This window comes from Hydra vulgaris, chromosome 06 (genome assembly GCF_038396675.1).
Source record: "Hydra vulgaris chromosome 06, alternate assembly HydraT2T_AEP".
Taxonomy (NCBI): domain Eukaryota; kingdom Metazoa; phylum Cnidaria; class Hydrozoa; order Anthoathecata; family Hydridae; genus Hydra; species Hydra vulgaris.
Genome location: NC_088925.1, coordinates 39,870,372 through 39,894,787, shown reverse-complemented (window position 1 = coordinate 39,894,787; position 24,416 = coordinate 39,870,372). Strand labels below are relative to the sequence as shown.

The window sequence follows — 24,416 nt, the reverse complement described above, 5'->3', positions numbered from 1 at the left end:
GATTTTTTATTTAACTTATGACTCTGCGGAAGAAAACTTTTGATCTTTTTAATTTTTTTCAATAGTGAAGTTTAGCGTTGTGTAATTTATGGACGATCCCTAATCTAAAAGTTAAGCCAAAAAATAATGAAGTATAATACTATTTTGATGGTTATTTAAATTCTGTCATTGTTGCACACTTGGTTTAGAATGTTAAATAGGGGCGTGGTAAAATGGCTGTAAAATTTTAAATTTCTTTATTATATCAATATTGAATAATTTTAACATTTAATTATTTTTAAAAATAATAAATTTAATTATATGGTTTAATTTAAATATAAAATTAAAATTTTCAATTATGTTCTTATTAAAAAACTTTTTACACCCCCTTACTGTTAAAAAAACTTAAGGTTGCTGCGTGGCATGTTCAAATCATCAGCTTGCTTTTTTTTTTAATTTTTGTTATTTAAAATGCAAAACAAAACAACTTTATAGTCTTTAGATTTTATATTCTATATACAAACATGTTGTATACTCATTTTTCTTGCACGAACTCAACTTAATTGTAAGAAAACTTGAAATTTAAAACTAAAATAACATAAGTATCTGAATCATGACACATATGCAAAAAATTTCCCTCCTTTTTTTGATGTTTTTAGAACTTTTAGCTTTTTTAAAAATCTTTTTGTTTGTTAAAGTGTATAATATCGTTACATATGTTTGTATATAATCTGTATAAAACTTCTATTTATATAAATATAAGCTCGGTTGCTTAACTTTTACATTAGGGATCCTCCATAAATTACGCAACGCTAAACTTCACTATCGAAAAAAATAAAAAGATCAAAAGTTTTCTTCTGCAGAGTCGTAAGTTAAAATTTAAAAAATCTAAAAAATAATTCGCCAGAAGCCCTGCACGCTTAACCACTCAGCCACCCTGGCACATTGACTAATGAAATTTTAAAACTATATAATGATTTATTTTAACGAAAATAAATGCTATAGATTAAAATTAAGGAGAAGTTGACACAAAGCAATTTTCAAGTGAAAGTCAAACTGGAAAACTTGATACATATATAAGTATGTTTTAACATTACATAATTTGAAGTTTACGTACGTTAGATATTTGCATATACTTTCATTCACATTTTCTTATTAAACAAAGTGCTGCGACTCTTTTGCGCTATTACCTCAGTTGCAATGGCTGCAAAGAGTTTTGTGTCAAATGTGCATGAAAAGACACTACTACTACTAATACTACTATTAAGTTCAGCAATATTGTATTATTTCAATTATTATTATTCTATTATTTATATTACTATTATTCATTTCTACTTCAAAATTTAAAATGAAGGTCTTTAAATTAAAATGATTAGACGTAAATTCTATAATATTTGAATATCGAACCAAATCCTGCTGCTCCTGTTACTTATTTGCGTGTTTTTACAGAACTAACTGCAGCCACTACACCAGAGTTAATGGCAAGAGTCACAACACATTTTATATCAGAAAATAGGCCGGTTGAATAAAAAAAGTAATTGCTTTTATTCAGCGTTTTTGGAGTAATTGATCAGCTTTACACGAATAAAAATTTTAACAAATTTGCTCAAATTTTTATTCACGTAAAGCTAAGCAATTTACTCCAATAACACTAAGTAATTGTTCAGCTTTATGTGAATAAAATTTTGAGCAAAATTGCTGAAGTTTTTATTCACATAAAACTGACCAATTACTGAGTAAAAGCAATTGCTTTACTCAGTAATTGCAATTGATTATAGCATTTATTTGCTTTTATAATGTCTTTTGTTTATTAAATAGTGTTAAAACATTCATCGTACTATATACAATAACAAACATAAGTGAGAGAGTTTTCGAAAAAGCCTAAAATTTCAATAAACATCAAAACAGTGATAGCATTTTTTTTGCGTACATGTCACAATAGAGACTTAAAGAGACAATTTAAAGAGACAACTTTTTTTCTTATACGAAAAAAGATTTTACATTGAAACTTTTATTTTCTTCAAAATTAACTAATGGAGCGATACGCTGCAGATGATTTAAATAAAAATTAATAAAAACTTAAAAGAAACCTAATAATAAAAAAATAATTTATAAGTCTGTACCCATTTTTTTTATAGTAAAAGTTTACAATTTTACAATATCAAAAAAAGTTATAAAGTTGAACATTAACTGTTAACTCAAAATAAAGATTTTCAATTTTAAAAATTATTGAAATAAAACGACTACATAAAGAATAAGTATAGAAAGGGTCGATGTGGAATAGACTACGGGTACCATGACCCGTATTATATGGGTCATGGTAAGTTCATTATTCCACATATTTTTAAGTCAAATTCCAAATGTTTTATAAACTTTTTATACCAATTGTAATTAATCAAGACATTTCAAGCAGATATTCTAAATATTTAGAATACTTGCTTCGAATACTAATATCCGAACTGCTGATAAATAGTGGTTTTTGCAACAACTACCGAAGCGTTTAAAAATTTTTTAAAGTTAATTATGTTATAAATTATTATTTTATTCATAACTTTAAAAGGTAAACAATATGTATAGTTTTTCTACTAAAAAATATTGAAGTGAGGGATAAGTATAGAAATGATCAGCTAACTTATATTCTATATATTTCAAATATATAACTTACAATAATTTTGAGAATTTCTGAAAAATTTTTAAACTATGGCAATATTGAGTAAATAACTAAACAGAAAAAGCCATTTACCATCTATTGCTTTTTTTACAGCTGGTAGATTTCTTTCAACCCAATTAATGAAGTCTGAGCTTGGAGTAGGAGCTTGGAAAATACGGTTAACAATTTCCTTTAAATAAATAAAAAACAAGTAGATAAAAAAGTATATTTAAAAAACACATTAAAATTGTAAATTTTTAAAATCAATTTCATATTAAAACTGATTATAAAATTTTCTTTTTAAATTTAAAATTTAAAAATAAGGTGTAACTTGGAGGAACTTAATAGGATGCAATAGATGTAGGCTGTTACAATGTAACAGTGTAAACTGATAAAAATTAAAACTTTAAAAAAAAAAAAAAGATTTATTACTTATTATTTAAAAAAAAATTCTTTTATTATTATTTCAGAACGAAATTTGAGTAAAATTTTGAACAATATTTCTCACAATATTTTTATTTATAATATATATTTATATATATATATATATATATATATATATATATATATATATATATATATATATATATATATATATATATATATATATATATATAAAAAGAAGCCTTCTGGAGTGTAGCGTCTGTCATCCACCCTGTCTAGAGCGTTGGGGAAGTGAACTTAATAAAATAAAAAAGAACAATAAAATTAGGTCTGCATACCTGATCTCTGTTTTCTTTTTTACTTGCTTTATTTCCAGTTTGAAAAGGAGGAAAGTCACTGTAAAAAAGTATATTTTATATTAAAAATGTATTTATTTTGCAATTTTAAAAAAACTGTGTTTATAAATTTTATCTGCATAATGATAATTCATACTAGTTTCTTAATTCCTCAATAATTTGTATTCAAAGTTTTCAGTGAAGAATCCAGATTTTATTACTTTATGGTTATCATTTTTACAAGTTATAAAAGACATTTTAACTAAAAAAAAGTGATTAAACAAACCATGTGAGTTAATGGATGAAACTAAATTCTGATAACAAACCGCTGACAATTTTTTTTTTAAATGCCAGTGATTTTGCTGCTGTTGAATAATAATAATAGTAATATATACCAAAAATAAATTAAAAGTTTCCACTGGGCAAAGGACCACTATTATTTGACTGCTTTTTCAACTTTTTTTTTTAATTTAGTAGCCAAAAGAACTCAACTTTTTTAACATACAAATCTATTTTTATTTCGTTCTCAGAAATAAATAAATTATATTAATAGTTTTTATTTTATTTATATTTATAGTTTTTATTTTATTATTACATTTATAGTTTTTATTTCAATTATATTTAGGAGGGCAACAAACCATTGTCGATTTTTTCAGTAAAAATAAACAACGGTTTGTTGCCCCCATAAATCAGATCTTAAAAACACTCTAGGGGACGGTAATGTCTGATCGTTAAATTGAGCCCTGTTAGATCAATAAATTTTTTGTGTAAAAATTTTAAATATATAACGGGTGGTTACTAAAAATCCGGACAAACTTTCATGGGCAATTACTCTCATAGTTTTTATGGCAGAGATTAAATAAAACTATCATTAAAAAGAGTTTTTAGTTATTTATCTATTTTAATTAAGTTTGTCTTTAACCAGTCTGTTTCTTCGGATTCGGCCAACTCTAACACGAGTTGACCCAAAAAGTGAAAATACAAGCTTAAGGTCAATATTTTTCAGGCAAAGCTTTATTCTGGTTTGTAGTTGCTTCACTTCTTTTGCTTGTCAGTTACTCTCATACACTTTGCCTTTCAAAATAGACCAAAAGTCTTCTATTGGACGACACTCCGGTATGGCTGGCGGATTGTCAACTTTTTTGATAAAATTGATGTTATCAGTCTCATAGCAGTTGGTTACAGTTTTGGCATAATGCGATGACGCCAGGTCCGGCCAAAATATATAATTACCATCGGCATGATGAGCATTGATGAACGGCACTAATCTTCTCTTTATACAATTAATTTTATAAATGGCTTTATTGACTGAAAGGCCGCTGGGGACAAAAAATGGCTTTGAAATACCTTTGTCAGAAACGGCCAGCCAGACAAGCACCTTGGGTTCGAACTTGCGTTTTTTGCAGTATTTAACACTTGGTGGAGTCTTGTTTTTGTTGCTAGAGTAGTAGGTGCTGTTTCCATTAATTGTTGAGTGTGACAGCGTAAAGTAGGACTCGTCGTCAAAGATGACCAATTTTCCTTTAAAATCACGATAAAGACGATTAATGCCGGTTTTGATTCGCTCATTCTGGTTTATTTGTCAATGAGGTATACCCTGTTTTGTATAATTTTTGATGTCAGTGTACTTGGCAAGAGTTTTAATGATATGTGAATGACTGCATCCATATCTTAGACCAGCTTGCCTCATTGAAACTCGGTGACTGTAATCAAATATGGTTTTCAGGCGCTTGATACCCTAAGGGGTCATGATTTTGGCCACACGACCACTTCCTTGCACTCTTTTGTGCCCAGAATCATTCTCAACACGTTTGATTATATCATAGATAGTGCTTCTTGGAATTTTTTCATCATTGAAGTGAGCTACTGTGAACTTTTTACCTTGCAATTTATTATTCAAATAGAACTCGTAAATCCGTTTTCTTACCTCTTCTTGCTTGGCCATCATTATTTTCTTAATTATTATTAATTATCTAAAAACAAGTAAATTAACTTATAGAGAATTAAATAAGCTTTGAAATGGATATAAGCATGAAAAAAAAAGATTTAGCTTGTGGCATTTAAAATTCAGATAAAGTTAGTCCGGATTTTTAGTAACCACCCGTTATATATATATATATATATATATATATATATATATATATATATATATATATATATATATATATATATATATATATATATATATATATATACATATATATATATAACCCTCGGAATTAAGAAAAATAAGGTCGGCAATAAATTGCCGATCTCAAACTGTTCGAGGTCGACATAAGGTCGGCAAAAAAAATTTGACATAAATAGGTTACCAAAAAACATAGAAACAAAGCCGGCAAATTTTTGGCGACCTCCAACACTTTCAGGTCGGCAGTGCCGAATGCCAACCCTAATTCCGAGGGTTGTATGTATGTATGTATGTATGTATGTATGTATGTATGTATGTATATATATATATATATTAGATAGTTGGAAAAAATCTATATATCTTTTATAACAGAAATATAGATTTTTTCCAACTATCTTTGATTATATATATGAAATATATATATGAAATGATTTTTAAGAAATACACAATATTTTTCAATCTTAACATGTTTCAGAGTTTACATAATACAGTTCCAAAATATAAAACTACAATTAAAACTCTGAAATAGAAAATTAAAGTTTGAAGACAGAGAAATATTAACAGACAAATAAAATTGTTAGAAACCAATGAAAGTTATAATACAAATTATGATTATGCCATTTAACATAGAATGCTTCTTTTACTTTCAGTTTGTTTATGTTAGGAGCAGTATCCAAAATTTTAAAACAATTATAGTTAATTAGATTCTTTTAACGCCAATTTTAGCTAACGTTTTTATTGGGTTTTAAAAACAAAAATGGGTTAGTAATTGCTCTCATAACGATTTTCTACAAACATTATGTGAATGAAGCTCAGTATTTTTTTAAAATTATAATAAATAACATGAAACTTAAAATTTACTATGAAAAAATAACAAGATAATCAAATTGAATTTTTAGATATTCTTATCAATAAGCCTATTTTGCTTTACACATGAGTTTATCACACAAAAAACATAAACAGGTTTTTAAAATTTAAGGCAAAAAATCACTTTGCTTTGGCTTAAATTCTACTAATATCACAAACTAATATTCAATAGATTCAAAATTATGTTTTAATAAAGAATATTTGTATATACATTCCAATACTAGTATATCAATATACAATATAGTATTTCAAATTTCTTTTGATTTTTTTGTTGTATAAAAAAAAAAAAAAAAAAATTGATATTAAAATTTTATTCTTAAGCGTGGTAATGATGAAAACTTTTTTCAAAAAGATGTGCACATACTTCTAAATATATATACACTGAATTACAAAGTAGCTTAAACCAATACAAATTTGATGTAGATATTCTTTTGATATCGAGACTGTAGATCTTCTGACAAAAGTAAGTAACTACACACATGAAAATATACTATGACTGAGATTTTTCTCCTGAGAGTTTTTAATTTAATTTTATACATGTTTGCAGTTAAGATCAATAACAAAACTCAGAAGTTTGTCCCCATATTCAGGATGAGAAAGTTGCCTTTTAAACCTTTGCCAGTGGATCTTGAATTTGGTATGCATAGATTCAGTGTTTTTTTTTTTTTTTTTTTGTTATTCACCTCCTCAAGGCCAAGAAGGCCACTACAGATGAGGAGGCTACTAAATAGTGGTTATAACCCTCTCTCAACTCTATAACTCCGAAACACGAACCTCAACGAACAAGGCCGCTGCATGGAGAAACAAGTTGAGCGCGGTACTACCAGGGACGTGGTAGGGATCGAACTCGGAACCTCTCGCTTATAATTTGCTCACTGAAAACTCCAAACCCAGTTTCATTTTTTTCAGCAAATTCCTTAATGCGATGAGTAATTGCATGTGCTTTGGGAATAACTAAAATTCCAAAAGCTAGGCAAGAATGTTTGAATTCTGAAATATTTTGACAGAATCCTGCATCCAATATCTTTCCAAAACAAGCTTTTTTAACAGATTGAAGCTTTCTGAAGCAATCAACAAAAAGCATTGCTTGCCATACACAATGGTTTTGGGCAAGAGCCTGAAGAATGTCAACATTCTTCAACAGTTTGTTGCATTCATTTCCATTGAACTGTCCCCAATGATATGCTTGCATTTGAAAGTGCAAGAGATTTGGGCATTCTTGTGCTTGACCCCACATTTCAAGGAGTTGCTTGAAAATATGGTGGAAGATTCCAAGAAAAAGATGGAGTTCCATTGGAGGAATTACATCAAGAATAAGATCAGAGTACCTGTAGGGGTTAATTAATGGAGGATGGACAACATTTGAATAATTCTTATCCGATTGAAGTTTTGCGTCTGAAGAGATGAATCCAGCATAGCTGTTGCATAAAGAACTAAATATTCTTGATTGGCCAGAGTTTGTAAGGTTGTCAGACTTGACATCACACCAGCAATATGGATGTTTGCTAGAGTGAGACTGGATACCACATAAAATGTTGACTACTTTCATGTCACATGAAATTATGTCAGACTTCTTCAATTTGTATGAGGCTTAATAGTGTCCTAAACTTTTCATGTTTCAGGAATACCTTCTGCTGCAGCAACAATCAGCTATTTTTTTACACCACCATCCTGGGCAGAAGAACTTGATTGTAGACATGATCTTTAAGTATAACTTTGATTGGAATATGTGTCAATTACGCTGAGGATAATTTTCAAGAATGAACCACCTCCATCAATTCCAAGTTTAACTAAATGATGTGATGTATGTTCTCTTACTGAGAGAATATGGTTTATAAAGGCATTCAAGTACTTGCAGTGAACAACTTTTCAAACTTGCTTTTTCATTTCTTTGTCCAGAATGACATTTGACATCATGAAAAAAGATTGAAGAAAAAGATTGAAGAAAAACATTAATATATACATTAAATAAGATTTGTTTTAGACTAAATGTTTTAGTTACTATTTATAAAAACAATCTCTTTGCAAACAACCACTTTGCATTTCTTATTGTTCAATGATGCGTGTTAAAAACTGAAATTTGAAAACTAAAAATTGAAAAGTTTATTTGTTTAGCTTTTTTTTTTTTAAACTTTGTTAGCTAAAATGTTAAAAAAAAATTTTGCTTTTTTTTTTTTAAAATTACTGTTAAGACATTTAACCATAAACAATTGCCCTCTCATGTAAAATGTTACATTTACTCAAGTAAATGTAGTATTTACTCAAGTAAATGTAGTATTTACTCAAGTAAATGTAGTATTTACTCAAGTAAATGTAGTATTTACTCAAGTGTAAATGTAGTATTTACTTGCGCTTCTATTACGCAAAAAAATTTCAAAAGAAGGTCTGTGTTATTTCCCATTATTTTTCATACAGTGACATGAACATAATTAGTAATTTATGGTTGATAGCAACGGATTTCCCAATGAAGAACTAGCCAAGCATGGAAATATGATCCTGAAATCAAAGAATCATACAAACGACATGCTAAAAAGATTATAAAACATATTATTCATTCAATGGCAATAAGTTAAAAAAAATTTTTTTTTAATGCAAATTATACTTTTTTTTATTCTAAATTTTTTGTTTATAAAATATAAAAGATTAGAAAGATATTTTTTATTTGCACAGTTTTAGGTTTGAGCTCAATTTTCGCTTTAGAAATTTCCCAGCTTTTAATAATTCCACTGCCGTACACATTGATTTACTACTAGTCTATATACTTCTTATTTGGCCAAGTAAGTAACAATTGAACAAAGCTGTGGATAGTTGGTGGCTCAAAGGTTTCCTCAACAAATAACACATTTAATTTGCACTATTTAAGAATACCAAGGAGATTAGAATAACTCAGTTTTTTTTGAGCAATTTGACAGTATCAGATAAAAAAAGACATATTTTTGTTTAATTGCATTTAAAGCTAAGGTGAAAAATCTTTAATGTTAATATCAGTTGCCATAGCTGCCAAAGCTGTTGAAGTCATATATGTTATAATCTTATTACCACAAGTAAGTATTGCTTATCTATAAAAGAAAATATCAAACAAGTAAGTCATTGAAAATTTATTTAAGCAAAATACAAGTTATAATCAAATTTATCTAAAAAAATTTTTTTTTCCAAATGTAACTTCCTTTGTCCATATGCTTCATTGCCCATCACTACATATCTTTTAAGTTTCATCAACACATTGTCATAAAGATTTGGAGCTTTTACTGTTAAGCTTTGCTTATAATTCTGATTTGTTAAAGTTAAATTATGCAAAAGACTTGAACCTATAGTACTTTTTCACAAATAAAAATATGCAACACATAATTTTTAATTTACTTTGATTAAAAAAAGTATTTAAAGAATTTAATAATAATATTTTTAATTCTGAAACACATACATACATAAACATATACATATTAAAATTACTTGTATCCTTTTCTTTGCTGTTGAAGTGCCTGATATTGCATTTGTTGTTGGATAGAAGCTTTGCCATTTGGTCTTGAAGTAAAAGGACTTCCTAACACATCATCCCAAAACATAGAATTATTGTTTTTAGATGTTTTAGCAACAAGAGGTTGTCCAGAAGAATTCCAAGGAAGTTGATTAAAATTCTAAATAAAAAAGTAGTAATACTAATAAAAATTCAAAAACAAAAATTATAAAATAAAACAAAAAGTATTTTAATAGATTAATGCTATAAAAAATTAATATATAATATTATTGAGTATAAAAAACTATATTAATAATATTGTATAAAACAAAGCATTATACAAATCAAAATTGAGGTAACATAATATGATATAAAAGAAGAAAATTGATGTAATTACAATAAAATTAAAAATATAATAGGGAAAATGAAATTTTTAATAATTCTTTTTTTAGTAATATACAATATTTTAATACATATAAATTTTAAACTAAGTAGATAAACCCCTTAATATCTTATGACAAACAATGTGTGATACTTACCAAGGATGTGAAGTTTCAAGACTCCGATTAAAAGTTACAAAAGCTTTATTTGTTCCTGGTCTTCTATGTGTAAGACCTCCAAAAATATTTAGATTTCTGGATTGCTTAGGGGAAAAACTTAGGACACCTGATACATTTTTTCACAATATAGTCTATAAATTTCAACATAGCACAATAAAGGCCAGAAGCATATTCAAAACCTAAGTCTTCTTTACATTCTTCAAAGGAAACTTCACATTCCTAATATGTACACCAAATTCTTCATAAATAAGCATAACTCAACAATAAACTTTATATATATATATATATATATATATATATATATATATATATATATATATATATATATATATATACACTATGAGCATCATTAAAAAAGTAAATAAAAAGTATAAAACATAGAGAAAAAGCAGAATTTTTTTAAAAATTAAACAAAATAATATTTATAACCCAAATAATGCATCCAATGGTCCAAATCAAGTTTCAGAAGACCAAATAATATATCGTTTAAATGTCATTTTTAAGCATTAATAAATAATGACTTTGTATTGAAATGGGATCTCCTTGTGTTATATTAACTTTTTTTTCAAAACATAGCTCTAGTAGTAACTCTTTCTTGATATGTGGTTGTCACAACTCTTAAGATGCCTCCACAATTGTTTCATGGTGCCCCATGTATCATGGTGCCACACTCTCCCCTACTGATTTCAATTATATTTCAATGTTCAAAATTTATGACCATCTAAAATTTACAACCCCCTCATTTTCAATCAAATTTTGCCTTATAGAATACTAGAAAAAATATGTAAAAACATTACTGTTCTTTCACAGTTAACTGGATATGTTTTTGTATGGTTGTAATGGTTAAATTAAGAAAAATTTGATTTGTAAATTATAAAATTATAAAATATTTATACATTTATATTTGAGATCTGCAAGGGAAAAATAAACAAATTTAAAATTTACATACATTGTTAACTTGTTGTTGTTGTTGTTGTTGAGGTTGTCTCTGCTGCTGTTGCAAAACTTTTTGAGCTTCTTCAGCTTGAATTTCTACCAATGGTTTCACTTGATGATAATTTTGTTTGTGTTGATTTTGAAAACTACTTAAAAAAAAAAAACCCAGATAAAAATGCCTAAACTACTGCTGCTGTAGAGTGTTGAACTTGTAAACAATTTGTGTTGTTGTTATAAAATGCTGTTGTTGTTACTATGTTTATGTTGTAATAACTGTTCTTATATGTTAAATTGTTGTTTATGTAAACTGCTGTTGTGTTTGATATAAATTAAATTATTTAAACACATTCACTTTTAAACGGGTGATGCGGAAGTTATCGGACAAATCCTAATTTCATTATTTGAGCATAATAATTAGTTTTTGTGGTTTTATGCATAGGCATAAACGTTCTATAAAATATAAACTTTATTATTTGAAACACAATTATTTAAAATGAGGTTAAATGCAGCTGAGCGAGAATCTTTTCGAAAGCGACTAAAAATTTTTTTTGTAAATAAACCTAATATAAAAAAAATAAAAAATAAAAATAGTAAATCATTTTGAAAAGCAAGGATTTGCTTAATGTACAATATATGATAACCTAAAAAAACTTGAAACTGTTCAATCGTTTTCTGATAGAAAGCACCCTGGTCGTCCGACATCCTGGACTAGAGAAAAGAAAGCCGAATTAACAAGACTTGTCAACAATCAAAAAGGGGTCAATCAGAGAAAAATAGGTATTAAATTCGGTGTAAATCAATCGACAATTGGTCGTCAGTTAAAAAAAATGAATATTAAATATAGAAAACGTGAAAAGACTCCAAAATACACTATAGAACAACAAATAAAGGCAAAGAAAAGAATCAGGAAACTAGTTAACCAACTCTATAACACAAAATCGCTTCTAGTCATCGATGACGAAAAATACTTTTGTTTTGAAGGGGACAACATGCCTGGAAATTCTGGATACTACACAAACAACAAAAAGACATGCCCAGAAAGTGTTCGTTTTATAGGAAAAGAGAAATTTCCAAAAAAATTATTAATGTGAATAGCCATATCTGACCGTGGTATGTCCGAGCCATTGTTTCGCACTTCCAAGGCTGTAGCGATCAATTCATCAATTTATATTAATGAATGTTTAGAAAAAGGACTTCTTCCATTTATTCACAAGTATCATGGAGACTTTAACTATTTATTTTGGCCAGATTTAGCAAGTTCTCATTATTCTTAAGATTCTCTAAATTGGATGGACCAATATGTCTATTACGTTGATAATGAATCCAAAGAATAAATATAATGACGTTTTTATTTTGTCCGATAACTTCCGCATCACCCGTTAGTAGCAAATCATCTAAAAACAGCTTGCACATTATGTACAAAAAAAATCTGACTTCAATTTATAGCACACAACAAGATCTTTAAATACTAACTTGATACAGCGCAGATTGTAAGAACTTATCCACATTATCTCATCATTTTTATAATTATGCAGACAAAAAAAAAATTGCACATGAAACCTATCAAAGCCCAAAAATGTGTCTGTAAAAACTTATAAAAATTTATAATGTTGTTTAGATGTGAGCTTAACTAGAAAAAGAAAGAAATTCATTAAATAAAAAAGTAAAACAAACAAAACAAAACAAACAAACAAAAAAAAAAACAAGACTTCATGTCCGAAAGCAACTAGTAAAGATAATATAAAAAACTCATTAATTTGTTAAAAACCATTTTAGGATATAATGCAATAAGTTGATCAAATGTGGTCATTAAAATAGAGTCATTAAATACAGTCATTAAAATACAAAATAATTAAGCACGATTTATAATACAAAGCCAAGACGAGTGCAGATAAAAATTTATTAAAAATTTTTAATAAATAAATTTAAAGTCTACTGACACAACCAAGCACTTGGTTTCTTGCAAACAACCAAGCACTTGGTTTCTTGCAAACAACCAAGCACTTGGTTTCTTGCAAACAACCAAGCACTTGGTTTCTTGCAAACAACCAAGCACTTGGTTTCTTGCAAACAACCAAGCACTTGAAGTTTAAGCTACTAAAACCCAACAGGGTGTTACTATAGCCAAGGAATGCACCTTTTTTAATGATAATACTATGATTATATAGTAAACAAAGATTTATTAAAATTATATATTCAATTATAAGTTTAATTATATAAATTATATATAATTATATACTTAACTTTTTAAAAAAATGCATTTATAAAATCAAAACTATAAGAGCTGTACCTTTGTTGTTGAGCCCAACGAGCTTGTTGAGCTCGTTGTTGTTGAACTAATTGTTCATGTTGGTGTATAGCCTTCATGTGTTCATGTGCTTCTGCTTCTTTTCGCTCTTGAGCACGTTGAATCTCTGCTAAAGAAGGCGCAGAAGATGTGGGTGTCATTTGCCATATAGGATTAGAAGAAACCTAAAGTTTTATATTTACTTTTTTTAATTTCCAATAATTTTAACAAATAGAATAAATAAAAATAAATTAAAAATAAAGGTAATAAAAAAAAAGGAAACGAGGTGATAAAAAACAGTATAGCAATCTACAGTTAGCAGTCATTTAATAAAATTTTATCAGTAAAAAAAAAAAAAAAGAATTGTAATAATTTATTAAAATAAATTTTTTAATAACAAAATGTTAGTTTTTGTCGAATTAAATTTAACAGAAATTTTAAGTTTTTTTCTTTGTTATTTATGCTTTAATTAATAAAATAGCACACTATTTAACTTAAATTATTAATTAGTTAAATCAAAAAACCATAGCAACATTGAAGTTGCTATGACTCAATAACCTAATACATCAACCATTAGCACACAAACGCAATAAGACAAAAATGGTGCAAAATTTTTTGCATTGAGCAGTAGATTAGACAGAAGGTTGAACAAAAGCAATTTATAGCAACAACTCAATAAAATTTCAGGATAAAACCAATAAAACAAGATAGAAAATTAAAAGTTAAAAGATTTGCAATTGTGAAACATACAAACTTGCGAATATACAAGTCACTATAATACTTTTCTTTTCATCAATAAATTATATAACACAAGCAAATATTACATCCTTTATAGGGTGGTACAAAAAACAACATGTTTGAAGAATATTTGCACCTCGCACGTCAATGGGTCCCTATTATTAATAAATATTATTGAAAAAAAGTTTTTCAAAAGTATGTCTTGTTGAGTCTCAAAAGAAGTGAAATTGCATTTAAAAAATGCAATTTCACTTTTTTCACTAAAAAAGTTAGCTGCCCCAACTTGCCCCATTTCAAAATAATGTGGTTTTAAAAAGCTCATTTTATAAAAAAATTAGTGACGCAAAAGCTAACACGACGTAATATATATATATATATATATATATATATATATATATATATATATATATATATATATATAATATATTCACATTAAAAAGTTTTGTTCAAAAACGTCAGGAAAAACTCTTAAAACATAATAGTTAAAGAGAATTTACGTTGTATTAGCATTTATGTCGCTAATTTTTTAATAAAATGAGCTTTTTAAAACCACATTATTTCGAAATGGGGCAAGTTGAGGCAGCTAACTTTTTTAGTTTCTTATAGAATGATACAAACTCTCTTTAAAAAAAGAATCAGCTTCGCGAAGGAAGTCTAAGGTAAAAAGTCCTAGCACTATAAAAATCAGTTTAAACTCGTTACAATTGCATTTTTTAAATGCATTTCTTACAACGTGTATAAATACATATTTCAAATATTTTCATAATTTAAGATAAAGTTATCTATTATCTTTGTATATATAGTAAATTAAATTGAAAGGTTTTGTGTTTAGGGAGAAAATCAAGATTTAAAAATGATAAAATTTTAATGATAAAAAAAAGCTGTTTTCTGTCACTTTCAAACATAAATTAACGTTTGAATCTTTTATTTCAGTACTTATTTTTTTATACCGTTAAAATCATAAGAAACTGTAGAAAATAGTTAGCTAATAACATTTAAATTGCGTTACTCAAAAAAGTGTATTTTGGCCAAATTTTAAGTGTTTCTAAATCACTGTGCCCTGGTATGAAAATTATACACCCATGGTATGAAAATTAAACACCCCTGGTGTAGATTTAATGTAAAAACTTCAAGAAATTAGAGAATCAAGTGCTAACCTGATGTTTTTGTTGATTCTCCTGATGATACTTTTGAAGAAGCATTTGTTGATGTATCTGTTGTTGCTGTTGTTTTGTACGAATAATTTCCTCACGCCGATTTTGTTCTTCTATCATTCGTTTTTGTTCTGCATTTCTCTGTTGTTGCTGAAGTTGCTGTTGGTACTTTAAAGCCTCTAAGGCTTTTCTTTGTGCTTCATCTTTTTCTTTTTGCCTTTGTTCAGTTTCCATTTGTCTCTAAAAAATTTAAGGTAATTTTATAATTAAAAATTTTCATTATTTTTATTAAATAATTAAAATTTTCATTATTTTTTTTTTAGTTAAAAATTTTCATTAACTTTATTTAAAATAATTGGTTTCTCTTTTTACTTTATCTACTGCTGATAATAAATCAACTAAATAAATAAAACAAATAAATAGAAGTTATAAATAATAAAAAAATAATAAAAAAAAGTATCTATAAAATGTTAATTAAATTAATTTTTTGATTTGACAAAAAACAACCTTAAAACAAAAGCACATGAAAAAATTCATTGAGAAAATCAAGCAACACCATAATGACTGATAAATAAAAGGTCCATGATTGTATGTAGTTATGTTTTTAATTAAATTTTTGTAGCTTTTAATAAAATGAATTTTTCTAGTTAAAAAAAAAATAAAAAAATACAAAAATTCAAATTCTTGTTAAAAATTTAACTAACATATAATTATAAACTCGCAGTTGTCACAATTTTAAAAAATATTGCCTGGAAAAAACCTAAAAGCATGGAAATTCAAAACATTCCAAAAAAAGATTTATTAGCCTTTTTTTATTTTTAATAGAAGGAATTTAAATAAGAATTTAAAATACCCTAATTTCTTGTTCTTCAGCCTTTTCTTTGTACTTTTTTTTGTTGCTTTTGTTTACTTTCTTTATCTCATTTTTTTCATGGACAGTTTTCTCATTCTAAAATTTAATTTAACACTAATATAACAATAAAAAAATAATAAGTTAAAGTAAGTGAACATATAAACTTACAGAGTAAGCATATAGAAAGTGTATATACAGTTAAAATAAGTGAATATACAGTTAAAGTAAGTATATATATATATATATATATATATATATATATATATATATATATATATATATATACTTTTATATATATATATACTTTTATATATATATATACTTTTATATATATATATATATATATAAAAGTATATATATATAACAGCGTATAAATATATATATATATATATATATATATATATATATATAACAGCGTAGAAAATAACAGTCAACAACTGCCTGAAAGAAGTAAAAGTGCTAGTTTGACCTCCGAAAATGAACTCTTGCCGGTTATTGTTAACCGGTTAAAAAAAAATCCAGAGTTTTGAAAAACAAGGTTTGACTAATAATCAGAATGTAATTTGGAAAATACTAAATTTTTATAAAATCTAATATCATATATAATATATAACATATAAAATCATAAAATGTGTTTGAAATAAATTTGTTGTTTACGATATGCTACTTTAAATCGCATCACTGACGAATATTATTTATGACATTTTATCAAAGACTCTATTAACTTGTGTGCTTCACTTATTTAGATCACTTTCATTTTAATGGCGGTAAAAATCTTTTTTTCATAAATGATTTAAGTTCTTATATTATTGTTATTTTAATAAAAATATTTATTATATAATTTTAATAAAAATGTAAAAATATATAATAATTACAGTACTTAACTACAAACATTTTATCTTTAAACTTGTATGTATTATTATTACTTTGTTTTTCTTTTTTTTCTTTCTTTTTTTTCTTATTCTTTACTAAGTTTTTGCCACAAATTGCAATAAATGAATTAATTATTTATAGATAAATTTAAAATTATTAATAGCACATTTGCGCTTTTTTCTTTTCTATTATATATTTAAAAACATATTATATACATATTAGGTAAAAATCTGGTTTTATGTAACATTAGTAATTTTACATGTTTTATAAAACTATTGTCTTCTTAGTATTAAGTTTAAGTATCGGCACACAAGAGTTAATATTAAGTATTAAACATTTATTATTAACTAATTAACATAGGCAGTTTTTAAAATGATTTTAATAAGCAGAGATATAAAATGTGATATTGTTTTTCTTTTTTGTCATTGACTTGAAATATTGCAGTTTTTATTTTATTATTATTTGAAATTGTTGTTCATAACTAGAAACATGTTTTCCTCCAGCTGTACTTTTTTTTCATTTAATCTTTTCATTTTTTTTTTCTTGAAGCTTTTCTCGCCATTTTCAAAATCATTGCAATGAACAAATTATTTTAAAATAAGTTAGAAATTATCAATGACACATTTGCACATTCTGATTTCATGATTTTTAATCAAGAAATCAGGCAAATCATATATTTGAAAATATATTTTTAGTTAAAACTTTGTTTAATGTAACATAGTATTTGTTACAGAAGCATTTTACAAAATGATATCTTTTAGTATTCAGTTTAAATTTTTTACATATTTTATAAAAATTTTTATGATTAAAAAAAAAAAATTTTAATCAAATTACTTGGATATTATCAAACTTCTTTTTTAATTGAATAAAAAATCTGTGTGCGCTAGAGTTATTTTAAACTATTAACCAGGGGCGGATCCATGCCTTCAGTAAGGGAGGGGGGTCAACTTTGAGATTTTTTTAGTAACCCCAAAAATGTATATCTTTTTAGTCATTTACAACTTTCATTCATCAACTCATCGATTTATGAATCATTTAGTATTTACAACTGCAATTTACTCAACACGAAACACAGGTTAAGAGACACTGACGTTTTGTGTTCCAAAAACAATTGGTGCACTGAAAAACATTATTAAACTAAATGACAGAACATTTTAATCAAAAACAAGAGTTTTATTATTATCAATTAGAGAAAGTGATTTTATTGTGCCTTTAGGTTGTGCTGTACATGTGTTCTCTTTAACTAATGGGTTCAATCAGTTTTTCTAAGAAAAATATTTTAGATTTACATAAAGCAAAATATTTCAATAAAGATTTTTTTAAACAAAAAAAAGTGGAAACTTCAAAGAAATGTTTAAGAAAGTTTTTAGACAGCAGAAAAAACAAACTTAAAAAAGATGGTAGTTTTACTTACAAAAGATTAGTGCAACGACAGACATGCTGTGAATATATACTTTTAAAGCAACAGAAGAGTTTTACGGGATATCAATTTATATTCCTCTTCTTGATGTGCTGATGTTGGATATAAAAAAGTTTTTAATGAAAATTTACAATTAATGATGCCAAAAAAATATTATTACACTGAACCATAAAAGTATTGTTGAAACTGTTTCTGCAATCAATTATGTCTATGGCATCATTCTTGGACTTTAATATCCAAAACATATCTGTACCTGAATTTACATTGAAAGTTGAACTATGGCACCGCAAATGTATAAAGACAAGGGAGGAATCACATTACTGCCTACTAATCTTTCTGTCGTTTTTGATTTGCGTTACCAGGTGCAATATCCAATCACTTACAAGTTGTTTCAAATTATTATGTTATGCTCTGTAAGTGTTGCCAGTGCTAAACGTAGCTTCTCAAAACTGCAAAAAGTTAAACATTGGGTCATAACTTGAATGACAGAATATATATATATATATATATATATATATATATATATATATATATATATATATATATATATATATATATATATATATATATATATATATGAATGACAGAGTCGGATTGGTCTTACGTCCTACTTAATGTGTACAAAGAAATTCCAGTAAATGTTAAAAACGTGTTGACCGTTTCGTCAGCAAATTGAAAAATAGAACTTCTAACATAAGTTGTTAAAATAATAATCTACAAATCAAGATTTTAAATAAGTATTTAGTTATATAACTAAACTCTTTGTCAAATAGTTGTGCTTCAATGAATTACTTCAAGAAACTTTAATATTTTAGTTAATGCATGCTTTTTTTATAAAGGGATGCAAACACCAAGTATTAATCACAAAAAAAGTTTTTTCAATTCATGTAAGGAAGGGGGGGGGGGGGTGGGGTAATCAATTTATGTGCATTCCTTATATTTTCTACTTATTTGAGAGTCGATGTATGTACACTCTTTGCATGTTCTACCTATTTGTCAGTCGATTTATGAAAAATGAGGGAGTAAGGTTTTGCTTGTAGCATAATATGTATGTATAAAATATTTATATTATAAACAACTATCATATTGGTATATCGTTAATTTTAAGTGTTGTAAAAATCCTGGCGGATTTTTTTTCAGGGGAAATTTTTCCAGCTACCTTAAAAAAATGCATTGATTTTATCTAAAATTGTTTTAAAAGGAATATGAATTTGTTAATTTTCAAGCATTAAGTTATTTTTGTAAATACAAAATTTATATTTTTGTATATATAAAATTCAGTCATGAAGAACTATTACTAAGATAAAAATTTAAACAAAGAAAAAAATAAATTTTTTGACTGTCCAAAAAACAACAACAAATGATCGCCAATTCCATGTGTTGGCTGGTCAAATCGACCGCCCATCTTTGATTTCTTATTTAGCACACTGTATACAGTTAAAGTAAGGTATATACAGTTATAAGTGTATATACAGTTATAGCCAAAGATTCAACCACTTGATATATATTGCAAAAAATAATTTTTGTAATGTATTTTGTACACAATATTACTAGAAAACATTTTAATTCAAAAAACAACATTCATGAACATAAATGAATAAAGAAGTCACAGTATAAAACATGTTTTAGTACTTTGTATGGGCTCTTTGAATTTTTAAAACTATTCTTCTTGACATTGCCGCAACAAGATACAATATTAAAGGCGTTATTTTAAAACACCACAATTTAATTATGGCTTTTTGCAGATCTGCTAGTGAGCTTAGGTACTGTTTAGAAACTTCTGCTTTTAATTTTACAAACAGTTTTCGAGGGGTTTAAATTAATTGAATTGCCAGGCATGAAAACATCAAAGTTTCTAATTTAAAACCAATTAGGCACATCATTTTCATGTAATTTGCGGAATCGACAACGCCACCTTATTGAAAAAGATGTAAACCAGCATGACTGCTGGTAGTGATTGCATCCCAAATCATAATTGCTGGACATTGCTAACAGAAGGTATAACAAATTGAGGATTGAAGAGTGAGTTTGGTGGCCAACAAACAGCTTGCACCACACAAAGTTTGTGTGCTGCAAACAGCTTAGCATTTGCTTTGTCTGAGAACATGATACGCTGTAACATTTTCAAGTTCAATCCTTGTGTCTTAAGGCAAAATTTTAGACATTTTTTTTGAGAAAGATGTGATTTTAATGCAACGCAATATAATCCAAAATTAAAATTCTTGGCATGGACCTGATGCCTTGAACTGGGCACAAAGATTCACACTAAGAGGGCAGTTGAGTAAAAATGTGAGCTTGAAACCATTAAGTCAAATATTTTTAAAATTGAAAATGATAATAGTATTATTAGTATCAAAACATTCCTAAAACATTCTTTTTTTTAAACAAAAAAAATATGAATATATGATATTATTCTATATTGGAAATTTATACTGAGAAAGTCATGTCTGCACCTCCTAACCACCCAATAACCTATAACATCTTATATAAGGTTATATAAGATCAATCATTCACATGTCTGGTGTAACAAAAAAAAAACATTCTAAAAATAGATATAAATGTGGTACAAAAAAAGTTTTATGTTATTTAAAAAATATTTTTATGTGACCATAAGGAGTAGGAAGCTGGAAGAAAAATGTATGGCTCTGGTTCCAAATTAATTTGAACTTAAAGGCTCTGACCTCGGTTTTAATACTTTTTGAACCTATGGCTCCAGCTCCTGAGTTTTTGTCACAGCTCTGGAATTTGGTGACAATAAAACTTTTGAAAAATTTTGATCACATTTTTTGCATTCAAAGAAATTATTTTTGGTAAAAACTGGTTCCCAGATACCACATTCCAAAAACTGGTCCCTAGATACAAACCATTCCAGTAATCTACTAAACAATTGATAACTTTTAACCATTTAAAAATTTAAACTGAAGAGAGCCAAGGAGCCAACAGTTTTTTAATGGCTCTGGCTCCTTTCAAAAACTTATAGCTCTGACTCTAATGGCTCCGACTTTTTTTAAAAACCTCTTAATCCACACCCCTTATGACTATATGTAAATAAATAAGAACTTTTTATATTTTTGAACCTCTGGGACTAACTATAGGAGAACTTTTTTTTTTCTTTTTTATTTCTTTTTTCTGAAATTGTATAAGGTTAATACACCTCCCTAAGGTCGAGAAGGCTACTATAGTCAAAGACTACCTTTTTTTAATACAATTTCTTTTTATTACTTAGGTTGTTAGGAAAGTTATATAAAAAAAACCCTTATAAAGTTAAAAAAAGTTATATAATTATTATAATTATAATTATAAAAAAAGTTATATAAAAAAAACTCCCGTATATATAAAAAAAAAAAAAAAAAGTATTTTTTTAAATTTTATTTTATTAAATGTTCAAAATAATGCATCATTATCTATACAAAGTTGCATCCTTTCAAGCCATTTGTCAAACATTTTTTTATACTCTTCTTTGGGTATACTTTGAAGTAGCTTCGTTATGCGTTTTTTGACTTTCGGCGTCAGTATCACCATCAAGATTTTTTTAAATCAAGTTTATCAAGTCGAATAGCCAATAATCGGATGGAGCTAAGTCTTGTGAGTATGATGGGTGGCGAATTATTGTAATTCCAGCTTGGTTTAGACAATTTGTGATGGTTTGAGTCACATGGGGTCGAGCGTTATCATGGAGAAATTTGAAATTTTGAGTGCCTGTTTTAGGTCTTTGCTTACTTATTTCGCAGAGGTTTCAAACTATTTTTTATATAATATTCGCTAGTAATGGTGTCTCCCTTGTCAACATAACCCAAATGAACAACACCTGCTGTTTTGAAGAAGATGTAGAACATGTTTTTCGGCTGAAACCTGTCGCATCTTACTATAGTTCTTGGACTTTCACCTTCATCGACCCAACTAGCATTAGCCAACTTGTGTCCAACTTGTCTCAAATAAAACCACGACTCATCCCTTCTAATAATATCACATAGTCTCCATGGGCTGTTTCTGAAAAGGGCTATATTTTCCTTACATGCCTCAACTCTATTTTTGCAATTTTGATCGCCTAACTTGTGGGGTATCCAACATGATGTTAATTTTCTTATTTTAAGTGCGTTGTGAATGATTTTGTCAGGGCTTTAAGTATATCATGTGTTGCATGCGGATTTTCTTCAATAATGGCTCGCACACGTTCAATATTCTCAGCAGTATACCTGGTTTGAGGGTGCCCTGAGCAAGGATCATCTTCGAGACTCTCGCTACCATCTTTAAATAAAGTAGCCCACTTATCAACTGTACTATATTTTGGAGCTTGATCACCATGAACTAAAACCAATTCATCGGTTATGGCTTGTGCTGTAACTCCAAGTAGAGCACAAGTTTTAATATATGCTCGATAATCAAATTTTTCCATTTTTAAATTTTTACTTTTAAATGCATGTAATAAAATTTAAATAACTTTTTTAATAAACATTCAAAATATTTAAACAAGTACTTAAAATGTTCATAATTAAACACAGTTTAAAATGATATATAAATATTTAATTATTTCCTGTCTCATTGTATCTTTATAGATGAAGTTCTATGAACTTCTCTAATGACCTAAGTATTTCTAAATGTTGTAATTCATTTTTGAACAATATAACCCGCCAAAAAAATTTCTCATATAAAGTAATATCCAAAACACAAACCCTAACAAAAAAGACCAACGCAGAAACAAACAAGTTGAACTTGGTACTTTCAGGGACATGGTGAATTTAAACTTTGTATCTATAACTTACAAAGCAAGCTCTCTAACACTACCCCATTTGTGTGTATATATATAAATTTATATATATACATACACACATATTACTAATATAACTTAAAAATTAAGTATATATCTACAGCTCGAACAGTTCTAAAGTAAAGCTAACCTCATTTTCATTCTCATTATTTCCAACAGTCAATTGATCTCCTGTGAATTGTTCATTTTGGGAAACATGTTGGTGTTCAATCTAAAAACAGGGAGTTTTAAATAATGTTACTATAAAATTAAAATTTTTTGTAAAATAAAAAAGGATTAATGATTATATATTGATACCATAAAAACAAACATATTATAGATTGTTATTGTTAAAGAGTTAAAAAAATAATTAGAATTTAAATCACAGTGAAAGCCATTGTAAAAATTAATTCAACAACAACAAAAAAAAGATTTGATACCACCAACTCATCTTTTTAGAATTTATTTTTAAACCAAATTCAATTTCATAAACTATACAATATACCATTGCTTGCTTATTATGGTCAGCTTCAATGTCTCTTAGCATGAGTGCTTCAGAAGGTGATCTAAAGTTTTAACAAATGATAAATATGTACTTATAATTTTTTCTCTAACTGTAAATCATGGACTTTTTAAATAAACTTTAAATAAAATTTAAATAATTGATTTAATTAAAATAAGATAAAAACTTTTCTTCACAACTACACAACCAATATATTTTAAACTATCATTTTACCACAGGTAAACAACAAAAAATAACCGATAAAACAGAATTAATGTCAACAAAATGCAAAAAAGCAAATTTTCTAATATTTTTATAGAATTTTAATGTTTTCAGATGAATTGTTGGCAACTGTTTTTTAAATCTTTTTGCTAACCAAAACCTCATTTCTTTTAAAAAATTATCAACTAAGTACAGGTACACTTAAGTATTTAAATCTGTCAAAATCACTAAAAAGATAAGCACCTAATTTAAGAACTCATATTACCAATATATACACTAATGAGAGTGGTTTTATATATAAATAAAAAATACTTGATGGGTTTTATA

At 26.9% G+C, this 24,416-nt stretch overlaps 1 protein-coding gene across 5 annotated transcripts in view; it reads right to left on the bottom strand.

Annotated features, from left to right (window-relative positions):
* LOC101238576 (GRB10-interacting GYF protein 2) overlaps positions 1-24,416 on the bottom strand; it is an 83,938-nt gene that overhangs the window by 12,431 nt on the left and 47,091 nt on the right. For 3 of the 5 annotated variants that reach the window (XM_065800118.1, XM_065800116.1, XM_065800121.1), the window contains 9 exons: positions 23,871-23,931; positions 23,517-23,597; positions 16,326-16,421; positions 15,476-15,712; positions 13,584-13,765; positions 11,307-11,442; positions 9,794-9,978; positions 3,352-3,409; positions 2,723-2,819 (listed from right to left, as the gene is read on the bottom strand). In XM_065800118.1, the coding sequence (XP_065656190.1) occupies positions 2,723-2,819; positions 3,352-3,409; positions 9,794-9,978; positions 11,307-11,442; positions 13,584-13,765; positions 15,476-15,712; positions 16,326-16,421; positions 23,517-23,597; positions 23,871-23,931 (1,133 nt within the window). The remainder of the gene's footprint in view (positions 1-2,722; positions 2,820-3,351; positions 3,410-9,793; positions 9,979-11,306; positions 11,443-13,583; positions 13,766-15,475; positions 15,713-16,325; positions 16,422-23,516; positions 23,598-23,870; positions 23,932-24,416) is intronic. The other 2 variants (XM_065800119.1, XM_065800117.1) reach the window with 1 other exon arrangement.